The 24,922-nt window shown below is 47.7% G+C and overlaps 1 protein-coding gene across 1 annotated transcript in view; it reads left to right on the top strand.

Annotated features, from left to right (window-relative positions):
- The window catches only part of COL23A1 (collagen type XXIII alpha 1 chain), a 355,860-nt gene that overhangs the window by 290,802 nt on the left and 40,136 nt on the right, over positions 1-24,922 (top strand). Inside the window, exons 4-5 of the mRNA XM_019469645.2 lie at positions 18,003-18,010; positions 19,600-19,626. Coding sequence (XP_019325190.2) covers positions 18,003-18,010; positions 19,600-19,626 — 35 coding nt within the window. The remainder of the gene's footprint in view (positions 1-18,002; positions 18,011-19,599; positions 19,627-24,922) is intronic.

The raw sequence follows: 24,922 nt of genomic DNA, 5'->3' as shown, positions 1-24,922 counted from the left end.
GAAGTGTCTTGTCTAAGGTCAGCTGCTGGGCAAGGGAGGGGCAACACCCCCTCCCTTCCCTGCCTTTTCCCATGACGGGTCCTGATCCCCTGCCTGTCAGGGAATGGTGTGAGTGGCACAGAGCAGATGTCCCTCTTGGATTAGCTTGGGCTGGACCTCCTGTTTATTTCCAGATAGTTTCACGCACATGCACATCCTGGCTGTGGCGCCTTCCCTTGTACAAACCAGGCCTTTTCCTGTGTCCCAGGGAGAAAGGCTCTTTTTGTCTGGTGGGCCAGTAATCTGGCCGAGATGCCTTCCTGCTGCTGCTGTGGCCACAAACCTGCAGACAGAGCTGACCCTGCCTGTGGGAGCCTTTGCCTGGAAAATGCCTTCAGGGCCCTGCCGTGTTTATGCATTTCCGTCGTGATGGAATGGATTTCTCATCTCCCCCATTTCTCAGCACTGCTCTTGCACTCTGGGGAACTAGGGACCTTGGGCAGGATCCTTTTTCCGTCCAGACCCTCCTTTCCCCAAAATCATCCACTCTCCCCGGCTTCCGCATCCCCAGATTCCTCCCCCGGTCCCAGCACTTCTGTACCTGGTTGTGGTGGTCTGTTTTGCACACCTGTCCTTCTCCACCAAAGCATGGGCTCTTCAGAGCAAGGATTGAATCCCTAGGCACTCAGGAGATGTCAATAAATGCTTGTTGACAGGAAGGAGGGAGGAAAGGGAGGAGGAAAAGAGAAAGAGAGATTCGTGGGCAAATGGAGAATAAAGGGTTAGGAAGCAGTAAGAGACAAGGACAAATCAATCTAATCGGTTTGGCTGATGCCTGTGCTAAACCTGTAGAGACAAATAAGTCTCAGAGTTCCAGAAGTTTCTGTGATTTAACAACTAGAACTTAAAAAAAAAAAAAAAAAGAACTGGGACTTTAACAGATAGCCACATACTGGCTCTGTTACAATCACACAGGTCTGCCTTGCCATGTCAGTATTAGGGTTTTTAATCTACCTTGACCCCAAGAAACCCTTTCTAAAAATTCAGTAAAAGAGGCATTTCTGGAATGGTAGAATAAGGACTTCTGAAAATCTGCAGCAAGAATACTAGGGGGAAAAATGGACCTTTTCAGAGTTCTGGAAATTAAAATCTGGTAACAACCCAAGAAATGTTTATTCAAGACAAAAATCTTGCTAAGAACAGGGAGGTTTTAGCATTTTAACTTGCCCATTTCCCAGCCCCATGGTAGCCTTAAAAACCATCAATCTCGGGGCGCCTGGGTGGCTCAGTCGGTTAAGCGTCCGACTTCGGCTCAGGTCATGATCTCACGGTCCGTGAGTTCGAGCCCTGCGTCAGGCTCTGTGCTGACAGCTCAGAGCCTGGAGCATGCTTCAGATTCTGTGTCTCCCTCTCTCTCTGACCCTCCCCCATTCATGCTCTGTCTCTCTCTGTCTCAAAAATAAATAAACATTAAAAAAAAAATTAAAAAAAAAAAAAACATCAATCTCACAACCATGGTACCTATGAAAAGTAGCAGCCATGGAGAAAGCAAAACAATTTGAGGCTCCCCAAATGCTTATTCCCAAAGAATTGTCACCAGCTGTCAGCTTCCAGGAAAAGCCCATACATAGGACCTGTCTTTATTTGACCTTATGCCGAGCTCACTGGGAAAAGCTGTATCCCAGAGTGCTTGCCAAAAACACTCAGCAGCAATTGTTTAACATTGCAGCTGCCTAAGGTAGCAATACCAGTAGGAGCAAGCAAGAAACTGACACAAAAACTTGAATGAAAATCTAGGGGATGAGCCACTGAAAGGGGCTTTGAAAGGTTCCAGCATATTCTTGGGAATCCAGAAAGCAATTGCATGTGCAGGGCTGTGTACATGTCCACCAGAGACCTGAGAGAGCCCCAATCTCTCCCTTCTGGCTGACCTCGAGGCCCTGCTCAAGCAGGAAGTAAAGGCCAAGGGAGAGTTGTAACCTGGCGGTGTACTGAAGTTGTGCTCCAACACACACACAGAGCCCCTTGGCACAGAATGGGGGACCTGTTGGGTCAAGGCATTAAAGGAAACCTCTGTCCATGCTGACCGTGAAGCTAACCAAGACAGAATTCAGTAGCTGCACATGACAAAGAGCATACACTTTGGAGAATTGGCCCAGGAAAACCCCTCAACAAACAAAGAGCAACAACAAATCTTGGAAAGGAGGGTGGGGATCTAATTTCCAGAGTCACCACATCAGATTATTTTAAACGCCCAGTTTTTAACAGAAAATTATGAGACACACAAAGACACAAGAAAGTACAGCAATGAAAAAGGGGGAAATGCAGACAATGAAAACTGTCTCTGAGGAATCCCAGATGCTTACTAGACAAAGATTTTATGTGGACTATTATAAATTATGTTTGAAGAACTAAAGGGAACCAACTCTAAGGAATTAAAGGAAAGCAGAAGAATTATGTACCACCAAATGGAGAATATTAATAGATAAAAAGTATTAAAAAAAAGAACCAAATAGAAATTCTGAAGCTGTAAATTGCAATCACTGAAATGAAAAATTCACTGAAAAGGTTCAATAGTGGATTTGGGCTGGCAGAAGAAAGCATCAACAAACTTGAAGATAGGTCTGTTGAGATGATCCTGTCTAAGGAAGATTAAAAAATATGAAAAAAAATGAACAGAGTCTCAGAGATCTGTGGGAAACTGTCAAGTGTGCTGATATACCCATAATAAAGGCCTGAGAAAGGGGAGAAGACAGAGAAAGAGGCAGAAGGAATATATGAGCAACTAGTGGCCCCAAACTTCCCAAATAGAAACAAAAATATCCATCTACACATCCAAGAAGCTTAACGAACTCCACACAGGATAAACTCAGAAGAGATCCACACTTAAGAATATCATAGCCACGCTGCCAAAAGGAAAAAATGAAGAGAGAATCTCGAATGACTGGTCACAGTAAAGGGATCCTGGATAAGGTTAATAGCTGATTTCTCCTTAGAAATAATGAAAAACGTGACTCAAAAGTCAATACAGATGACATATTCAAAGTGGTGGGGAGAAAAAACTATTAACAGAGAAATCTATAGCAAAAGTATACTACAAAAGTGAGAGAAATTAAGACGTGTCGCGGGGTGCCTGGGTGGCTCCATCAGTTGAGCGTCCAACTTCAGCTCAGGTCATGATTTCGCGGTCTGTGAGTTCGAGCCCCACGTCGGGCTCTGTGCTGACAGCTCGGAGCTGGGAGCCTGCTTCAGATTCTGTGTCTCCCTCTCTCTCTGCCCCTCCCCCGCTCATGCACACTTGCTCTCTCTCTCTCTCTCTCTCTCTCTCTGTCAAAAATAAATTAAAAAAAAAAACATTAAAAAAATTTTTTAAAAAGACAGCCTAGATAAACAAAAAATGGAGAGAATTGATTTCTATCAGCCTGACTTACACGCAATAAAGGGATTCCTTCAATCTGAAATAAAAGGACATTAGACAGCAATTGAATCCACATATAGAAATAAAGAGCTTTAGTGAGTTAGTTACATAGGTGAATATGAGAGACAGTATAAATGAATTTTTATTTGTAACTCTTTTCTCTCTTCTGATTTAAAAGCCAGTTGCATGAAGCAATAATGATAAAACTGCTGATAGGCTTATGACACGTGAAATGGTAATTTCATAAAAGTACACTAAAAGTACAAAGAAGGAGATAACAAACACAGCTTTATTGGAGCAAAGTATTTGTGTACAGTTGAAAGTGAATTGTTACTCATGTAAACCAGATTATTTATTAAGATGGTATTTATAAACTCCAGGGAAACCACTAAGAAAATTATTCCAAAAATATGGCAAGGGAAACAAGGGAATTAAAATGGTACACTTATAAAATATCTGTTTTTAAAAAAAGAAGCAGTAATGGAGTAATAGAGGGACAACAAAGACATAAAATATAGAGAAATTAAATAAGAAATTAGCACACATAAATCCTGTCTCCTGAGCAATTACATTAAATGGAAATGGATTTTTAAAACCCCAAATACCCCAAGAAATCTGAGAAAGAAGAACAAAGCCAGAGGCATCACATGTCCTGATTTCAAACTATATTATAAAACTATAGAAATCAAAACAGTATGGTGCTGGTATAAAAATAGACACCTTTAAGCATGTAGACTAATGAATCAGAATCAAGAGTCCAGACGTAAACCCACCAACAGAACGCAAAGGTTCCAATTTTTCCACATCCTTACTAACACTTGTTCTTTTCTGATTTTAGTTTGGTTATTTTTAGAGACAGAGAGAGCACGTGGATGTGCAGGCAGGGGAGGGGCAGAGAGAGGGAAAGAGAGAATCCCACACTGTCAGTGGAGAGCCGGACACGGAGCTTGATCCCACAAACTGTGAGATCATGACCTGAGCCAAAATCAAGAGTTGGACCCCCAACTGACTGAGCCACTATTTTTTTTTATAGTAGCCATTTTATCTAATGGATGTAAGGCGATGTCTCATTGTGGTCTCGATTTGCGTTGCCTTAATGATTATGATGTTGAGTGTCTTTTGGTTCACACTATTTATTTATTTGTTTATTTATTTATTTATTTATTTATTTATATAAAGAATCCACAGAAAAATTATAAAAGCTGATAAACATGGTCAGCAAGGTTGCATAATACAAGATCAATATTTTAAAGCTCAATTGTATTTCTACACACTAGCAATAAAGAATGTTTAAATGAAACTAAGAAAACAATTTCCATTTACAAAAGCATGAAAAAGAATAAAATACTCAGTAATGAATTTAATAAAATAAGTATAAGCTTGTACACTGAAAACTATAAAATATTGTTGAAAGAAATTTAAAAAGACCTGAATAAATGGTAGGACATCCCATATTCATGGATTGGAAGATAATAGAATGTTAATATGGCAATACTCCACAAATTAATCTACAGTTTCAATGCAATCCCTATCAAAATCCCAGTTGATTTTTTTTTAGAAATTAACTAACTGATCCTCAAATTCATATGGAAATGCAAAGCATCCAGAATAGCCAAAACACCTTGAAAAGGTAAAACAAAAGTAAAGGCTTCACACTTCCCAATTCTAAAACTTAACACAAAGCTTCAGTATCAAGGTAGTGTGGTGTAGACATAAGACACATAGGTCAACAGAACAGAATTGAGATTCCAGAAGTAAATCCTTACATTTACCATCACTATTTTTTACAAGAATGTGAAACAATTCAATGGTACTCGGGCAACTAAATGCACAAGAATAAAGCTGGATTTCTTCCTCACAGCATATAAAAATTAACTCAAAACGTGTCATAGACCTACATGTAAGAGGGAAAAGTATAAATCCTTAGAAGAAAATATAGTGGTTAATGGGGCGCCTGGGTGGCTCAGTCAGTTAAGGACCCAACTCTTGGTTTAGGCCCAGGTCATGATCTCAGAGTTCGTGAGACTGAGCCCTGCATGGGGTTCTGCACTGACAGTGCAGAGCCCGCTTGGGATTCTCTCTCTCTCTCTCTCTCTCTCTCTCTCTGTCTCTCTCTCTCTCAAAATGAATAAATAAACTTTAAAATAAAAAAAGAGGGGTGCCTGGGTGGCTCAGTTGCTTAAGCGTCCAACTTCGGCTCAGGTCACGATCTCACCGTTCATGTGTTTGAGCCCTGCGTCTGGCTCTGTGCTGACAGTTCAGAGCCTGAAGCCTGTTTCAGATTCTGTGTCTCCCTCTCTCTCTGTCCCTCCCCAGCTTGCATTCTGTCTTCTCTGTCTCTCTGTCTCTCAAAAATAAACAAACACTAAAAGAATTAAAAAAGAATACCGTAATTCTAGCCAGCGTTGGGTTTTGGTGCCTCTTCTGTGCCACTGCTGTCCCGGGCACTTTACACATGCACAGTGTGTCACTCAAGGCTTTGTAGCAGTCCAGAGAGGCAGAGATAGGGAGCATTCCTTGCCTCAGGGAGAACAGGCATGTGCTCCAGATCTAGAGTTCCTCAGGGCTGGGATTCTAAAGCCTCTGTACTCCCTGATAGTACTAGCCTAATTAAATCCGGGCCGGAGACCTGAGCTAAGTGCCAACTCTTGGACTCGTTACCGGCTCCGGATTTGTCAACCTGCAAGCCTCATTTCATCTACCCACAAACTCGGTTTAAAAGCCCTTGGCCCACTCTGCTCCATCGGGGACAGCTCCAGAGAAGCGTGGCTGAAGACCGTTGTCTTCGTGGTGGCCAAGTCTTCCAAGGCTTCCAAGCCTCTGCCCTGGAGCAGACTGAGTGGGGAGAGGCGGAGGGCCGGTTCAGAGCCAGGCCCGTTGGAAAGAGAAGGGAGCAAGCTGAGCGGGACTTAGGAGTCCAGGCGCAACACAGAGGAGCAGGTGTGGGCTGTCCACAGGGACGATGGCCCCAGCAGCCTCAGGCACCAAGGCCGCCCCCCACCCTCCAGTGTGTGGGCTGGACACCTGCCAGGCTATGGGAAATATTCTTCCCACTCTCCTTTTCCAGGAATATAACCTGCGGGAAACACTCGGGAAATGTTTATTCCCCAGAGGGACTAACAGCTCCAGGTTTGGAAAACCCTATTGGGCTACAAACATCAGTTCAGTTAAAGAGGCCACAGGATCAGTGAACCCTCTACCCTGCCCCATTTTATTTATTTCCCAAGTCATCTGGCTCTTAATTGCTCCCACATTCCTGATGGCAAAGCCAACAGATCCAGGCGATGCCTGGAACACATGTTTGCAAGCTGCACGCAGAGTGGGACCGGGGCACTGGGTGGGGCGACGCGGTTGGATGGAGGCCCTGCAGCCAGCTTCGCTTTCTGAGCAGGGACCCCTGGACGGCCTGAGCCAACCCCTCCGCCCTATCCATCACTCCACGACTCCAGGGGCTGCGGCCAGCATGGTCCAACCCTGTGCTGTGAAGTCAGGTGCCACGGACTTGGAAGTGGTGACGACCTGCAGGCAGGTGGGGTCCCAGCTCTTGGGGAGCTGCCTTGCTGGCGGGGCCCACAGACAATAATCGGCACCCAAAGAAATGGATTTAATAATTAAGGATCATGATAAGTGCTTAGGCGGGAAATACCAGAGAGCCGTCATGGATACCAGTGAGGGCAAAGGATGAGATGTCTTCTGGTTTCATGGTCATGCAAGGCTGATGAAGCCACGGCCTGGGGATGTGGTGGATGTGAATGTCCTGAGGCCAAGGGCACGGGTGTTGATGAGAGCTGTGCAGGGGAATTTTTGTCTTTTTTTTTTTTTTGTAATGTTTATTTATTTTGAGAGAGAGACAGCATGACCAGGGGAGGGGCACAGAGAGAGGGAGAGAGAATCCCAAGCAGGCTCCACACTGCCCGCACAGAGCCAGACGTGGGGCTCGAACTCGCAAACCGTGAGATCATGACCTGAGCCAAAATCAAGAGTCAGACGCTTAACCGACTGAGCCACCCAGACTCCCCTGTACAGGGGCGTTTTGATGTCACTCCATGTGCATGGGAAACCCTGGAAGCGTTGGGCATTTTTAAGAGGCCCCCACTCATTGGCAGGTTGCAGTGCCCAGAAGAGGCCAGTTCAGAGGCTTGTGGGGGTAGTGCCGATGTGAAGCAATGGTGGCCTGTGATGCGGTGCCAGTAGGGCCCAAGAGAGGTGGCGGCTGGTTTGTTTCAGAGACTCACAGGTGGGCTACATGTGACCTGTCCACCAGTGATAAGCTCCTTCTCTGGAATGCCACCACCCCCACTCTGGCCACCCCTCTGCAGACCTGGATGGTGTCCTGGGCTTGGGGTCCCACAAGGATGCTTCTAACTTGGGCTGTGCCCTCACCACCGTGGTGACTTCAGACGAGCCACGCACCCGCCTGGGGACCTCGGGGAACGCTCAGTCAACATCAGAGCTCTGTCTGCCAAAGCAGTTTCCCTCCGCCCCCTTTGTTAGGCTCAGAGTCAGACAGCTTGGCTTCTGCCCAGATCAACGGCAGCCTTTCCGAGCCTGTTTTCTCATGGTAACACGTGCCCAGTGAGGAGGCAGCAGGGATTAAATGAGACGGTTGAGGAAAACAGCATAGCTCCCAACACTCATGAGGACTCGTGAGTGAGTGATGGTTATGCTAACAGTGCCTTCTCCTGGGCTATACCTCCAGCCAGACCCGAGGTGCATACTCAGAACCTCCAGGCTCTCAGAATGATAATCCCAATCTAAGCTATTTTAGAGGGAGCTTAGAGGTGAGTGTGAGAAACGGCAGCCGAAGCTGGAAGATCAGACAAAAAAACACAGACCTAGGGGCGCCCAGGTGGCTCAGTCGGTTCAGCACCTGACTTCGGCTCAGGTCACAATCTCACCGTTCGTGAGTTCAAGCCCCACGTCAGACTCTGCACTAACAGCTCAGAGCCTGGAGCCTGCTTTGGATTCTGTGTCTCCCTCTCTCTCTCTGCCCCTCCCATTTGTGCACTCGCGCTCTCTCTTTCTCTCTCTCTCTCAAAAGTAAATAAACATTTAAAAATAAATAAAGTAGCTTTCTTTAAAAAAAAGCACAGACCAGGGGAGCCTGAGTGGCTCAGTCAGTTAAGTGTCCAGCTTCAGCTCAGGTCATGATCTCACAGTTGATGGGTTCAAGCCCCGCATAGGGCTCTGTGCTGACAGCTCAGAGCCTGGAGCCTGCTTCAGATTCTGTGTCTCCCTCTCTTTCTGCCCCTCCCCTGCTCATGCTATGTCTCTCAAAAATAAATAAATATTTAAAAAAAATTTTTTTTTAAACACAGACCTTACTCCAGCCATTTTCAGTTAAAGTTTATGGCCATTGCTGACTTGGTAAGCCACACACAAGTATCCAGTGATGTGAAAGAGCTCCATGCTGAAAAGTTAGTCTCTCCCCGCCACTTCTGTTCTCCTGCCGTTTGGTTCCCCTACTCGGAGGCAACCTGGTGACCACTGTCTTCAGTCTTATGGTCATGGAAGGCTGATAAAGCCGGGGCCGTGGTGGACGTGAATATCCTGAGGCCAAGGGCACAGGCATTAATGAGGTGCGGGCCACGCAGGAGAGCTGTGGGGGGGGATTTTTGTCTTTTTTCTTTTTTTTTGTAATGTTTGTTTATTTTGAGAGGGAGAGAAAGAGAGAGCACAAGCAGAGGAGGGGCAGAGAGAGAGGGAGAGAGAATCCCAAGCAGGCTCTACTTTCTGTGTCCACACCAGAGATGTACCATGTTTATACAAACAAAAGCCTACCACGTTTTCTTCTTAGCACAATGGCTGCATAGTAATATACTGTTCCATACCTTTTTAAAGAGGTAACAGTATGGGGCGCCTGGGTAGCTCAGTCGGTTGAGTATCCAACTCTTGATTTCGGCTCAGGTCATGATCCCAGGGTCACGGGATTGAGCCCCTTGTCAGGCTCCATGCTGAGTGTGGAGCCTGCTTAAGATTCTTTGTCCCTCTGCCCCTCTCCCCTGCTCATGTGCACTCTTTCTCTCTAAAATAAAAATAAAAAATGAAAAAGAGGAGGGAGCACCTTGTGGCTCAGTCAGTTAAGCGTCCAACTTCGGCTCAGGTTATGATCTCGAGATTCATGAATTCAAGAACCACGTTGGGCTGTGGGCTGACAGCTCAGAGCCTGGAGCCTGCTTCAGATTCTGTGTCTCCCTCTCTCCCTCTGCCCCTCCTCTGCTCATACTCTGTCTCTCAAAAATAAATAAATGTTTAAAAAATTTAATAAATTAAAATTTTTTAATAAAAATAAAAATGTAACAATATGCCTTGGAGATCATTCCCCATTAGAGCATATAGAATCACATTAGTCTTTTCACAGCTGCATAATAGTCCATTTAAAGTTGCTCTGTACCATCCTTTTTTTTTTTTTTTTTAATTTACATCCAAATTAGTTAGCATATAGTGCAACAATGATTTCAGGAGTAGATTCCTTAATGTCCCTTACCCATTTAGCCCATCCCTCCTCCCACAACCCCTCCAATAACCCTCTGTTTGTTCTCCATATTTAAGAGTCTCTTATGTTTTGTCCCCCTCCCTGTTTTTATATTATTTTTGCTTCCCTTCCCTTATGTTCATCTGTTCTGTGTCTTAAAGTCCTCATATGAGTGAAGTCATATGATATTTGTCTTTCTCTGGCTAATTTCACTTAGCATAACACCCTCTAGTTCCATCTACATAGTTGCAAATGGCAAGATCTCATTCTTTTTGATTGCTGAGTAATACTCCATTGTGTGTGTGTATATATATATATATATATATATATATATATATACACCACATCTTTCTTTACCCATTCATTCATCGATGGGCATTTGGGCTCTTTCCATACTTTGGCTATTGTTGATAGTACTGCTATAAACATTGGGGTGCATGTGCCCCTTCGAAACAGCACACCTGTATCCCTTGGATAAATAGCTAGTAGGCAATTGCTGGGTCATAGGGTAGTTCTATTTTTAGTTTTTTGAGGAACCTCCATGCTGTTTTCCAGAGTTGCTGCACCAGCTTGCATTCCCACCAGCAATGCAAAAGAGATCCTCTTTCTCCGCATCCTCGCCAACATCTGTTGTTGCCTGAGTTGTTAATGTGAGCCATTCTGACAGGTGTGAGGTGGTATGTCATTGAACTTTTCATTTGTATTTCCCTGATGATGAGTGATGTTGAGCATTTTTTCATGTGTCTATTAGCCATCTGGATGTCTTCTTTGGAGAAGTGTCTAGTCATGTCTTTTGCCCATTTCTTCACTGGATTAGTTGTTTTTGGGTGTTGAGTTTGATAAGTTCTTTATAGATTTTGGATACTAACCCTTTATCTGATATGTCATTTGCAAATATCTTCTCCCATTCTGTTGGTTGCCTTTTAGTTTTGCTGATTGTTTCCTTCGCTTTGCAGAAGCTTTTTATTTTGATGAGATTCTAGTAGTTCATTTTTGCTTTTGTTTCCGTTGCCTCCGGAGACGTGTTGAGTAAGAAGTTGCTGCGGCCAAGGTGAGAGAGGTTTTTGCCTGCTTTCTCCTCGAGGATTTTGATGGCTTCCTGTCTTACATTGAGGTCTTTTATCCATTTTGAGTTTATTTTTGTGTTTGGTGTAAGAAAGTGGTCCAGGTTCATTCTTCTGCATGTCACTGTCCAGTTTTCCCAGCACCACTTGCTGAAAACACTGTCTTTATTCCATTGGATACTCTTTCCTGCTTTGTCAAAGATTAGTTGGCCATACATTTGTGGGTCCATTTCTGGGTTCTCCATTCTGTTCCATTGATCTGAGTGTCTGTTCTTGTGTCAGTACCATTATGTCTTGATGATTACAGCTTTGTATTATAGCTTGAAGTCCGGGATTGTGATGCCTTCTGCTTTGGTTTTCTTTTTCAAGATTGCTTTGGCTATCCAGGGTCTTTTCTAGTTCCATACAAATGTTAGGATTATTTGTTCTAACTGTGAAGAATGCTGGTGTTATTTTGATAGGGATTGCATTGAATATGTAGATTGCTTTGGGTAGTATCGACATTTTAACAGTATTTGTTCTTTCCATCCAGGAGCATGGAATCTTTTTCCATTTTTTTGTGCCTTCTTTAATTTCTTTCATAAACTTTCTATAGTTTGTAGTGTATAGATTTTTTCACCTCTTTGGTTAGATTTATTCCTAGGTATTTTATGGCTTGTACCATCCTTTCTTTACACAGTTTCATTGTGCTGTTTCTAATTATTGGCCATCACAAATAGTTCTGCTATGAATATTTTTATGTACCTGTCCTTTTACATATACGTTAATGCATCTACAGAATACATTCCTAGAAGGATCATTGCAGAAATCGACACATACATTTTATTTATTTATTTATTTATTTATTTATTTATTTTAGAGAGAGAAAGAGTGCATGCACAAGCGGCAGGGAGAGAGAGAGAGAGAGAGAGAGAAAGAAAGAAAGAATCTTAAACAGGCTCCATTCTCAGCACAGAGCCCAACTCGGGGCTCAATTCCACAACTCCAGAATCATAACGCAAACCAAAATCAGGAGTCAGACGCTCAACTGACTGAGCCACCCAGGCATCCCCGCACATACATTTTGAGTCCTAATTAGCATTGCCAAATCAGACTCTGCTGGGATTATAGTTTTAACCTTCTTTACTTATATTATGAATGAAAATTTGCTTTTGTTTCATATATTTAGAAGCTATTTATGTTTTCTGTGAACTATCCCCTCATATCTTTGACCATTTTTCTAATAAGTTGTTGATGTTTTTAGGGTTAGTTGGTAGGAGCATTTTTGTGTCAAGGTATATCGGCCTTTGTGACATGAGTCAGAAATAGTTTTCCCCGTGGCTTTTGTTTTTGCTTCCAGTGCTTTGTGCCTTGTTAGACATTTTTTGTTTTTATATGGTTGACTCAGACTTTTATTTTATGGCTTCTGGATTATGAACTGTAGTTGGAAAAACCTTCCCCTCTCCACGGTTAGAAAGGAATTTTCCTCTAAGATTTTAAAAATTTTTTTTTTAATCTTTATTTATTTTTGAGAGAGAGAGCGTGAGCAGGGGAGAGGCAGAGAGAGAGGGAGACACAAAATCCGAAGAAGGCTCCAGGCTCTGAGCTGTCAGCATAGAGCCCAATGTGGGGCTTGAACCTACAGACCCCAAGATCATGACTTGAGCTGAAGTTGGACACTTAACCGACTGAGCCACCCAGGCGCCCCTAGGATTTTTTTTTTTAATTGAGGTATCATTGCCACACAGTGTTACATGAGTTTCAGGTGCACAACCCAGTGATTCAACTTCTCTATATATGTTATGCTGTGCTCATGACAAGTATAACTACCCTCTGTCACCATACAACAATATTACTGTGTCATTGACTATATTCCCTATGCTGTACTTTTCATCCCTGTGACTTAGTCATTCCATAACTGAAAGCCTGTATCTCTCACTCCCCTTCACCCATTTTTCCCACCCCCCTCTCACTTCTGGCAACCACCAGTTTGTTCTCTGTATTCGTGGGTCTGTTTTCCTCTAGGATTTTTATGATTTTTTTTTAACATGTAAGACTTTGATCCTTCTGGAATTTATCCTGACTCATGCTGAGGCACAGATCCAACTTCACTTTGTCCCAATAACCACCAGTCTGCCTAGCACCCCTCTAGTTAAACAATGCCTCTCTTCCCACGGGTTCAAGGGGACAGAGAGTAGCATAGCAGTGGTGTAGGATTGGGGCCTTTGTCCTAAGAACTGTGGGAAAATGAGGACTGGGGGATGGGAGTGCCATGATCAGATCTGCGTCTTGAAAACACCACCCTGGCCCCAGAGTGGAGACTGGGGTGGTGATATGTCTGCATATGTGAGGCCATCTCTGACCCCTGCACACCCCCCTCATTGTTAGTGGGTTTCAGCTCCTGTATCTGCAGCCCTCCCTCCATCACTACTTCTGGGTAAATTCCTAGGGAGCCCTGATGCAAACATAGAAGTCCCTCACACACCCAGGCCTCCTTCGGTGAGCTGGGACTCCAGCCGACCTCGCCCCCTCCCTCCCATGGTCTTGTCCAATGCCTCAGCATCACCGGTAAATGCAACGTCCATGATGCCCCAATTCACCCCAGCCCACTCCCTCATTCCCTGACCCCACATTCCTTCCATCTCACCCATCTCCCAACCCACAGATCCCACCACCTCGCCCCATTTGGCTCGAACCCCACATGTGCACTCCAGCACCTGTGCAGCAACCGTGGCTGGTGGGAAACACACGCAACCCTGTCCCCCACCCCCTGCCACGCTGGCCGGTTTGTATTTTAAATGCCAGACCACAGCTTAATGGTTGTGTGGCCCCCACACCTCCTCCACCAGCATCACTCATGGCTGATGGCCTTGTTTCCTACTTCACTGGCAGTGGGAACAGTCAGAGGCAACTGTGGAAAATTCCACCTCCCCCCATGGGCTGCACACCCAGCCACACCACACTAGGCCTCCCTGCTTGGTCTCATGGGCCAAAATGCAACCGTTTGGCCTCCTGGGGGTGGGGGGAGACAGTCCCTCATCGCTCCCAGAATTCCCCATTCTCCACCATGTTGGATCTTCCCCTCACTGCTGATGACTCCCATTAAAGCAGACATACTGTCCTGTGTCTCTCATCTTGAAGAAGTGGCCCTCTCTGGACCCCGTGTCTCCAAAGCTCGTGCTCTGTGCCTTCGCTCCCCTTTGCCGCTGAATTGCTTGAAAGCCTTCACTGCCCCCATTCCTCCCCTCCCTTCTCCCCAAACCATCTCCAGCCAGATGTGCACACCCATGACTCCCCCTGCCCCGAGCCCCTTGTGTGGCTAGAGCTAGCGGGCAGGTCTCAGTCTTCATTTTACTCATCTGTCCAAAGTGACAGGCACACACACAGTCCCTCCTCCTCAATGTACTCTCTCCACTCAGCTTCTAGAACCTTCTTCTCTTCTTTGCAACCTCTAACTGTTGGGTTGTACAAGGCTGAGCTCCCGATCCTTCCTGCCAAACCTGCTGGACCACAGTCTCCCCACTTCTGTGGTCGCTCAAGGGACATCTCGCTTGAGTCCTCTCTCCAGAGTCTTGAGAAATCATCTTGACTCTGCCTTCAGAATCGATCCAGAATCCAGCCACTTCCACCCCTTCCACTGCCACCACCAGCTGGGAGCCACCATCACCCCTCCCTGGCATCACTGCAAGATCCTACCTTTGCCTCCCCACACAGTGTGATCCTTTTCACACCAGGATCACAAGGCAGGTCTCGTCCTGTGTCTGCACTGAGCCCTGAAGGGGCTCCCATATCAGAGAGAAGAGAAAGTCCTAGAAATGGCCAACAAGACCCTACCCAATCTACCCCTACCCACCACCTCCCTGAAGCCACCTCCCCCTCTGCTGTCACCTCTTTGGCCTCCTTGCTGTTCCTTAAACACACCAGGCAATGGGGTGCCTGGGTGGCTCAGTTGGTTAAGCATCTGACTTCAGCTCAGGTCATGATCTCGCGGTTTGTGAGTTCTAGCTTCATGTCGGGCTCTCTGCTGTCAGCACAGAGCCCACTTCAGATCTTCTGTCCCCCTCTCTCTCTACCCCTCCCCAGCCCGCTCTCTCTCTCTCTCTCTCTCAAAAGTAAAAAAAAAAATTAAAAACACACACATATACACACACCAGGTGCCCTCCTGCATTGGGTGTTCCCTCTGGTAGGTACACATTTTCCCAGGAATCCACAGGAAGCCTTTGCTTAAATGTCTCCTCAGAAAGATGTCTACCCCAACCACCCTATTGAACACACCAGTCTGCACCCCGGCACTAACAGCTCCCCATTGCCCTACCCCACTGCCTCTCTCTTTCCTTAGCACTTACCATTTTGTAGGTGATGAGCTTGTGTGTTATGCTTATGGTATCTCAGCTACCTCTCTGGCTAGAAGGTAAATTCCTTAGGGCAGGGATCTTTGTCATTGTCACTGCTGTGTCCCACTGCCCAGAACAGCAGTGGTCAGTGAATGTCTGTGGAATGAATGTGGATGTCCCAGTAGATCAGGGAGGGAGAGTGTGTCGAGGGGGACTCCTCGTTGTCTGGGTCTCTAACTAGGCAATAGGAAATGTCATCCACGGAGACTAGGAACCAGAAGAGGGGCGCTTTTGTGGGCAGAATATCATGAATATGTCTGTGCACCTTGGCCTGAGGAATCATGAGGACTGTTCAAGGGGAAATGACAAGCAGACAGCTCACAAAGGGAGTCTGGGCTTCTCAGACACAGTTGGGGCTAGAGTTGCCCACGTGGGACACTTCTGTCACTTCTGTCTAGTGTAGTCATGAGTGGGATGAGATTCCCAGGGAAGACAGGAGAGAAGGGACAGATGAGCTGAGAAGACTGAAGAGAAGAAAGCCTTGCCATGAGCTCAGCAGAGCCTCTGTGTGAGACTGGGAGAGACTGAGCCAGCTGAACAACCAAGGAAGCAGGAGGAACATGACCTTTTAGAAGCCAAAGGGAGAGAGTGCTTCCAGAAGGAGGGCAGGCTCAGCAGTGTGGAAGGAGGAAGAGAAATCCTTGGTAGCAGGTGGTTAGGGACTCAGTGAGAGCCATTTTGGTGGTGAGAGGGATGGAATCCATATCAAAGGGTCACACGGTGCGTAGAAGGCAGGGAAGGAGAGGCAGTGACAGGAGACCCCCTCTTCCCAGCAGTGAGGGGGAGGAGAGCCAGGCCGGAGGAGAGGAGGGCATGTGAGCACAGGAATTGGAGCCGTTCCAGAACTGCTGGGAAGCAGCTGCTGGAGAAAGTCGGTCTGATGATGCAACAGGGAGAGAAAGGCAGTGGTGGGTGCTGGGGCCCGGGAAGGTAGGGCCAGTCAGCTCCTCTGACATAACCTCAGGGGCACGGACAGGAGGCTGGGTACAGGTGCAAGTACATCCGTCCAGAGCGTTTTCTTTCCCGGGGAAAACATGGCACGAGGTCCCTGGCAGAAGGTGAGAAGTCAGGTGTACAGATGTCCAGGTGGCCAACGCCCCGCCCCACCCTAGTCTGGACTTAGGGGCCACACAGCCCCCCGTACACCATTCTTGGGTATTAGCACCATCACACATCGGTTTTTCAAGCCAAAAGCCTCTGTCTTGTCTCTCCTTTTTCTATGCCCTATGCACCCCCCACACACACACCCTGCCATTAAACCGATGAGCAAGTCCTATCGGTCCCCACTGACAAGTGCCTTCTGACTCACTTCTTTCCATCTCCACAGTCAGCACACGAGTCCAGGCCACCATCACCTACGTGGGGGCAACTTCCACTCTTGCCCCCTCCCACCACTGCTCCCTACAGGACCCATGAGTGCTCCTTGTCTCCCGCTACCAATCAGATCCCTGCCGAGCAAGTCCCTGAGCTCTGCCCCGCCCCCTCCTTCCCTTCTTTGTCACACAGCTCCTCCCCCTTCCTGTCTGAGATAATCTCTCACCTTCAGGACAGCCTATCCTCCAGCCCTGAATCAGCCCAGCCTGGCTGGGGTACCTCATACGTGCTGGGAGCTTCCTGTGCTTCTCCCCGCATGATTGTTTTCTTAAGCATCTATCCTTCCAAGGAAAATTCTGTGAGTCTGAGATCCTGCCTCTTACTGTTACCAGTGTGTCCCATTACTCTCTCCCAGAGGGACTCGGCTCATGGGTGGTGATCCATAAACACGCATGGGCCCACTGAGGGCCGAGTGTCACCTCCCTGTGCCGGCCTCGCTATCCAGACTGAGGTCCAGGGTCTGCAGGAAGCAGAGTAGTTGCTGGCACAGCCACAGCATGGCTTTAGTGGGAAGTATGTAGGGTTCAGGAGTTGGGAGAGCTCCTTCTGGGATGAGTTCCACTCCTAACCAACTGTGTGGCCTTGGACAAGTCACTTCTTTCTCCCTGAGCCTCTATGCTATCTGTCAAGTGGGGATGTTTGCTGCACCTCTCGCAAAGGTCAAATGCAGTGTGGTCTGCACACCATGAGGTGAAGACACCTGGGGTTTCACGAACATTCTCCAGGAGCCCTCATCTGCCGTAAGACTGGTCTCAGCGTGCTGCACTCAGCCTTTCTGGAGTCTTCTGGACTCAGCCCCTTCGGCTTCCCCAAGCACACCCAGACCCGGCGCCCCTAACCCCAGGGCTGAACCACGGGTACCCCCTGCGTGTCCGCTCAGCCACACACATACGTGTAACCCTTCGGAGCGCTGTGTTCCCTCTGCCCCAAATGTTTTCTCCCCCCACACGTCTCTCCCCTTCAATAGAAATGAACTGACCCCAGGTGAGCACCAAAATTGGTTCTTCAAGCAGGAACAGGTCTGACTCCTACCTGGCTTGCCAAAACCCGACCCGGGTGGGCCCCCAGCAGCGGATCAACAGCAACCTTGTGAAATGTTTGCATGAACCAATGCATGCAGGATGTCATTGCCACCCACACGCCCAGCCCTGCCCCTGCGAGGGCAAAGGCGCCCCCTCTGCCCTGCCCCTTAGCTTTGGGACCTGTGAAGGCTTGCAAGGAGGGGTGGCCAGCAGCTGGCTGAGGGAGGAGCCGGCCTGGCCAAGGGGACCCTCTCTCCCTTTGACGCTGACTGGGGCTTCTCTGCTTGTGTTTTGCAGGTCCTCCTGTAAGTGTCCTGGATTATGCTCTCTGCTCCTGAAAGATAAGACATTTCATTCTCTTCTGTAGCTATTTCATGAAAATAAGTTTTTTAGTTAGATGTGTTGTGTCCTTTAAAAAAAAAAGAAAACTTAGTCCCGGACAGGGGCCATATTTTTTTTATAATTTGTAGACAAATACAAGCACAGAATTCTGTGGGTTTGACTTGCCTTGTGAAGCATTCTGTGACCGTTTTGCCCTCCAAGAGAGCTGACACGATCCTGACTGCTCCTCTCGGAGTCTCTGGCTCCACTTGGTGCACAGAAATGCAAGCACCATGCCCCTACTTTCTAAATGCTCCACGGCATTTAATCCATTTAAATGTTTTTGTCTCACATGCTTTGGCACAAAGGGCTCCAGAGTCAGGCAGAGATGCCAGGAAGAATGGGGTCCATTTTCCTGACTTGCCACAATGTGTTTGACCCTCTGGATCCGGCAGCTGAACCCTGCCCAGCACCGCTGGCCAGGGAGGGTGTTGGGTCCGAGGAGGATGCGCGGGAGGGGGGCCGGCCGCCAGGGGGCAGCAACGAGAGCAGGGGTGGGTGGTGGTCAGCGCCCCGGAAATCCCTGTCCTCCTCCAAGACACGTGACTAGTGTGCCTTTGATTCATCTTGGTGGTTTTTCAGAGCCCAGTGAATCCTGACGAATCAATTCAAGGAGCACACTGAGCCAAAATGAACCTTCTAAAGGAATTCCTTTCGGATGATCAGTTTTATTTTTGACTTCCACTTACCATGATTCACATCCCAATCGGCACCCTTCGGAATCTGGGCTTCTCCATGCATGTAGCAGCACCACGCTGAGCCAGAAAGCGAGCCAGCAAGAAATGTGTAGATTTATTGGCCACGAGCAGTTTCTCCCTGTTGAGTCATTCCTGGCTGTCACATGAGGCTAGCCTGTGCGAACTTGCTAAAGTGCGTAATGCAGAGGGCAGTGGACTGATTCTTTTTTCTTTTCTTTTTTTTTTTTTTTTTTTGACTTGGCTGTTAAACTATTAAATGTATTCAACAAATGCAGAAATCTCAAGCTGCAGCCTGAGATGGATGCTGATGTGTGGGACACAGGCCAGACAGTCAGTGCTCTGAGCCGGTAGGGGCATCCAGTAGCAATAAATGCCACTCCCCACCCTCCCATATCTGTGGCTTCTAAGGCTGTCTTCCTCCAGTCTACTCCCTCCCAGTGGCGACAGGCAGGAAGAGCCATTTCTGCCCTTTAGTCCCGATTTAGGGAGCATTTTCCATGGTGGTTGTGACACCACCCTTCAGAATCCCACATCCCCGTGTGGTCCTCACCATGTGCCCCTCCTGAATCGTGTGGGTGTGTGCCCTGGTGGCCCTTCCAGCCTGGCTCCAAGAGGCAGGAAATGGGTGCTCCGTCTCCCAGACCCGCTGGAGCCCCGAGCGCGTCCCCCCCCCCCCAGGAGTCATTACCAACCATCAGCCTTTGCTGCAAACCCCGCACAACGTGGGGGGATCGGGGGCCCTGATTGAGTTATAAGTGTTGCCATATGGTTTTCTGCTGAAAGTCTGATTATTAATGACGTATTAATTACCACAGGGGCAATCAGGACGAGATGGCTACCCGGTAATTTGCCATTTATTTTTTGCTCTTTGTGCCCTTTTCTCTCAAGCTGATCTTCTTCCTCTGAGCCTTTATTTAACTCTGTCTGCGCTCCTGCCCCCTCCCCCTCTTCTGCTTTCAGTGGCTGAGGTCTCTCTTTGGAGGGGATTAGCGTTAGCTCTGAGAAGGAAGGTGAGGGATGTGCAGACCTGCAGGGCTGGCCTGGTGGGAACTGTCCGCTGCTCCAGCCATCCTGCAGGCAAAGCAGAGAGGCTCAAGAAGGAGCCTCCTTGGCATCCTGGATCGCCCCCCAATGCTCTTGCTTCCCAGACCATCAGCCCTGCACCGAGGGTCCAGCCCTTGGCTGTGGAGTGCCCCTTCCCCGCCCCGCTCCGCCCCGTCTCCCTCCCCCTGGCTGGCTTGGCTGCCAGCCTCTTCCCAGTTGGCAGGGGGCTGTCCTTCCCAGCCCACCGAGTCTCGTCAGCACTCAGGAACGGGAGACTGCTTGATTCCAGTTTGGTCTTTGTGGTGTCATCGCCTTCTCAGATCTTTTGAATTAAACCTAGAAGTTGGCTTATACTTGCAGTCAACGTGCCCTGCCCAGGCTGGGTGAGTGCTGCATGAAAAGCAAAATTTGATGTAGCTGTGTGGTCGTCCAGTCCTGCTCAGAGAGGTTAAGGACCACAGCCATGGCATCCAGAAGTCCTGATGTATCAGAGCAGGGGGGTGACCTGGTGGAAGGAGAGCATGGCGGGACCATACGGTTGGGCGACAGAGTTGTTCTGTGCCTTCAGGTCAGGAAGGTGCACAGAGGAGAATGTTGGTTGATTCAGAGGCCTCAGTAATGACCAGATCTGGCCAGAGTCTGGATGGGCTCATGATGGAAGGGGGGGGGGGCTCCCCGGGGGGGGGGGGCTCCCCGGGGGGGGGGGGCTCCCCGGGGGGAGCTCCCCCAGTCCTGCAGGAACCACCTTCCCAGGAGGCTGTGGAGAGTAGTCCTGGCAGACCTGGGCTTATAGTGCCTCCTAGCTGGGCATCTCAAGGAGAGCGGGTAGTGGCTGGGTCAATGGGTTTTGTCCCTCTTCCCCCCTTATTGGCCCTCTGAGCACAGGGTGACTCCCTGACTCCCTTCTCCCTGGCATAAGAGAAGATTTTGGTTGATGCATTTTTCCAGGTAAAGGACAGGAGTTCCAGACCAGCCACCAGGTCCAGGTGGAGCCGGGGTTTGAATTCCATCTTTACCACTTGCTGATCTAAGTCTCCCTTTCCCTCCCTGTGAAGAGGGTGGTGAGGTTCAGGTGAAGTGAGGTCATGCCTGGAGCCTCCAGACACCAAAGGTGGACAGGTGACTGGGGCTGTTATAGGGCTGCCAGGGAATTAAGCCTGAGGGTTAGCATGTGAGGAGGGACTTGGTACCCAGCCTGGGCCAGAGATGGGACTCTGTGAATTGGGGGAGGGGAAGCCAGGGGATGAGTGTGCTTGTAGTGTGTTAAGTTCTGAGCTTCCTGGGAAGAAAGTAGATTAGGGCCCAGCTATCCTTCCCCACTGCCTGGTCGGTCCAGGTGAAGGGTAAGGGGACCCTGTCAAAATCTCTGGTAACATACCCATGAGTGCACAGGGCCGGGGCGCCCCTTTTCCTGAGGTCACCTGATGGCGGTTTGAATGCACACCGCCCTTTCCATACAGATATGAACAACTTCCCTGGCTGGGCTGGCCCTGCCTGCTGCTGCGTCCAGGGTAATCATGCTTTCAGCACCTGGAGCCAGCTCATTCCAGCTGTGTTCCTCCACACACCCTTGTTCTTTTTTTTTTATTTTTTCAAGAGAAAGAGAGAATGCAGGGGAGGGGCAGAGAGAGAGGGAGTGAGAGAATCCCAAGCAGGCTCCACGATGTCAACACGGAGCCCAATGCAGGGCTCAAATTCATGAACCATGAGATCATGATCTGAGCTAAAATCAAGAGTCAGATGCTTAACCAACTGAGCCACCCAGGTGCCCCCGAGCAGCCTTGTTCTGGTGGTACCGTTTGGGCAGTCCCTTCCATGAGGCCCACAAGATAGAGGTGACACCCTGCCTCTCTTCTTCTGTAGGAGAGAAAGCACGCCTGTGCAGGCAGGAGGTGGGTGGGAGGGCCTCCTGTAGGCTCGAGGGGCCCCTGTGTTTTGGCCTGAAATTCAGATCTCTTGGCCTGTGGAGGGCCTGGCTCCCAGCCTGGGGTGTGCTTATGGAGGGTTCCACATGGTCATCCCAGAGGTTAGAGTGACTGCCACAGCTGGAGGGACCCGGGCCACCTAAGAGGCAATTTGTGTACTGAGTATCCACAAGCTTGAAGTCATTCAGACCCAACTCAGGATGCTGGCTCAGCCCTGTGGCCTCGGGCAGGTACTTGGCCTCTGAGCATCTGTGGAGATGATACGTACAGAGTTGGAATATTAAAATAGGGTAACGAATGCAGCGTCCATGCAATGTGGCATACGACAGACCCTCCGTAATGTCACCATCTTTCCTCACCAAGGAGAGCCTCAAGAGAAGGAAAGCCCAGCTTAGGAAATCATTCTAATCCACCAACATACACTGGCAGTGTATGGAAAATGGCTTTGAAAACAGTCAGTTTTAAGAAAAGGTGTTTTTCTCCAGTTCAGTAAACTTCGGGACCAGCCTCAGGGGGGATCTTTTTTTGTGTTAAAAACATGTCACTTCCTAAAGGGAAGTAAGAGCAAGAAAAATATCAGGCAGGAGGGTCATGGTGGAGAGCATGCTGGCTGTGTGTTCTGGATTACTCGAGGCTGGCCCCTCCCCCTGAGTGAGACCAGCTGAAACCAGGACCATATGTGGACCTAAGAGCTGAGGTCAGGAGACTGGGGCATAGGAACCAAGGCACAGGACTGTGGGGCAGGTTGTGGACTGATAAGGGCCCAGGGTCACTTTGTGCACAGCCCCCTTACACAGAGGCCAGCCTGTCCCTGCTGCTGGGAGAGTTCGTTAATAGCTCCCTGCTGACAACAGAAGTATGTTTATTATAAAACTGTCCCAAAATAGAGAAAAGCACAAAAAAGGAAAAAACGATCATCCGTAATCCTACCACCCACAGATTAGTCTTCTCAATATTTTGGTGGTTGTCCTTTCAGTATTTGTTATGTGTGAGTTTGTATTTACGTTTATTAGTCTAAAAATGGGATTACTGAACATACTTCTTTGGAGGGAGCCTCGTTTTTTTTTTTTTTTTTCCTACTTAATATAGCATCCTTAAGATGGTATATCCACATCCTTAAGAATTCTAGGGGCGCCTGGGTGGCTCAGTTGGTTAAGCATCCGACTTCGGATCAGGTCATGATCTGGCAGTTCATGAGTTCAAGCCCCATGTCGGGCTCTGTGCTGACAGCTTAGAGTCTGGAGCCTGCTTCAGATTCTGTGTCTCCCCTCTCTCTCTGTCACCCCCACTCTGCTCACACTCTGTCTCTGTCTCTCTCTCTTGAAAATAAACATTTTTTAAAATTAAGAAAAAAGAATTCTAGAACGTAAGAGCTACATAGTATTTTATCATCTGTATAATTTTTTTAAGCCGTCTCCAAGTTATAGTGTTTATTTGACAATCTTTTACACCTATGGTCAACATCTTGGGAAGAAACTTAGGCGTATTTCCATGGTTATCTCCTTAGGAGAAATGTCTAGAAGTTGAATTGCTGGACCAAAGGGTTTGCACATGTTGAAGGCTTTTGATGTGTATTGCCAGATTGGCCCCCCTGGAGGCTCTTCTAATTTACATTCCCACCAACAGCTTACAAATGTTGCATATTTCCCCAAACCCTGGCCAACTGTGGGTATTATCATACTTTTAAATCTATGCAAATATTATAAGTTGAAAAAAATGTGCATATATGTATCCTGTTTTAATTTAGGGTATATTTTAATGAGCAGTACCTGTAGTCTTTGAGATTAAACTAGGTTTAATAAAGTTTGCATAGACCTAACTGCCACCTGGTGGTAGAGCTTAGAATTGCAGGTATAGTTTAAGGAGGAAATCAACATTTTTGAGAGCTTCCAGATCCCAGTTGGTCCAGGGACATCATGGAATCAGCAGCCTAGGAGGAATTCTGAGCTTTGAACATTGTGAGTCAAAGGTGGGCCCCACAGAGGAGCCCTAGGCACTTCACTCTCCTTGCATTTTGGGATAGTAACAAGCATTTATGTTAATAAAGTGACTTTTGACATCTCATACATAGGAGGCTTGACTCTGTTCAGTGAATCTGGAAGGTGTCATACCCTGTGCTGGGTACTGGGGTGGCACAGAGATGAATCAGATCAGTCATAGTCTTTGGAGAGATGTGGGGGGAAGGGGACCTACACAACCAGTTTGCCATGGGACAGAGAGAAAGGAACAGTTAGGGGTCACTGTGACTTCCTGGGTATTTCTTATCACAAGCCTTTTTTTCTCTCCAAACCGTGGCTTCTGTCCAAGATGCAAAAGCCTTGTCATGCAAGGCTCAATCTTGCTCACACCTTGACTTTTGCACAGAAAACATCAGACTCTCACCATCTGCTAATTACAGCATCAAAACTCTTCCTCTTTGGTGTTTTGGGTTTTTTGACTCTTAACATTGAGGTTTTGTGACTTTCTGGATTGCTTTACACCTTCCGAGTGCAACTTAAACATTTCTCAAAAATGTGTTTTGGGTATATGTTACAGAGCTTAAGTTCCATGTATTTGAATGTATGAGGACAGCGCCAGGTTGTGAGGCTAGAGTTGCATGGAGATGATGAATTCCAGCGAGGCTAGGGTGGGGGAGCGTGCCCACTAAACCGTCGGTCAATGACTCTGTGCCAGATGCTTTCCTGGGTCCTTGGACCAGCACTGAACAAGAGAGACAAGGGGAGACAAACAATAAACCAGGAAACCAATACACCAACAGACAGGAAATGTGCTAGGAAGAGAATAAGGCAGGGACGTATTGAGAGTGCCCACCAGGTACCTACCTGGGTGTGTATAGCTGAGATGAAATCATCAGAAGTCCCTTGGGGAAGATGGCATTTGAGCTGAGACTTAAATGGTGAAAAAGATGCAGAGATCTTGTGGGGCAAGTGTTCCTGGAGGAAAAAAGCAAGTGCATGCAGTCATGAGGTTGGGACGACCTTGGCAAGGTCACAAGCAGGCAAATGAGAGGGAAACAGTGGACCGTGACGCCAGAGAGATCTCCAGAGCTGTGCGGAGTAGCATCTTGTAGGATAACAGACTGACTGAGGCCGGAGGCCACGGAAACTTGGCTTAGTGTTTATAGAAACCACAAGCTGCCTTGCCAAGGGCTCAGAGAGTTCCCCCCTCC

Source organism: Panthera pardus, unplaced genomic scaffold (genome assembly GCF_024362965.1).
Source record: "Panthera pardus isolate Hobbes unplaced genomic scaffold, ASM2436296v1 HiC_scaffold_2, whole genome shotgun sequence".
NCBI lineage: Eukaryota > Metazoa > Chordata > Mammalia > Carnivora > Felidae > Panthera > Panthera pardus.
This window is presented reverse-complemented; position numbering and strand designations above follow the sequence as displayed.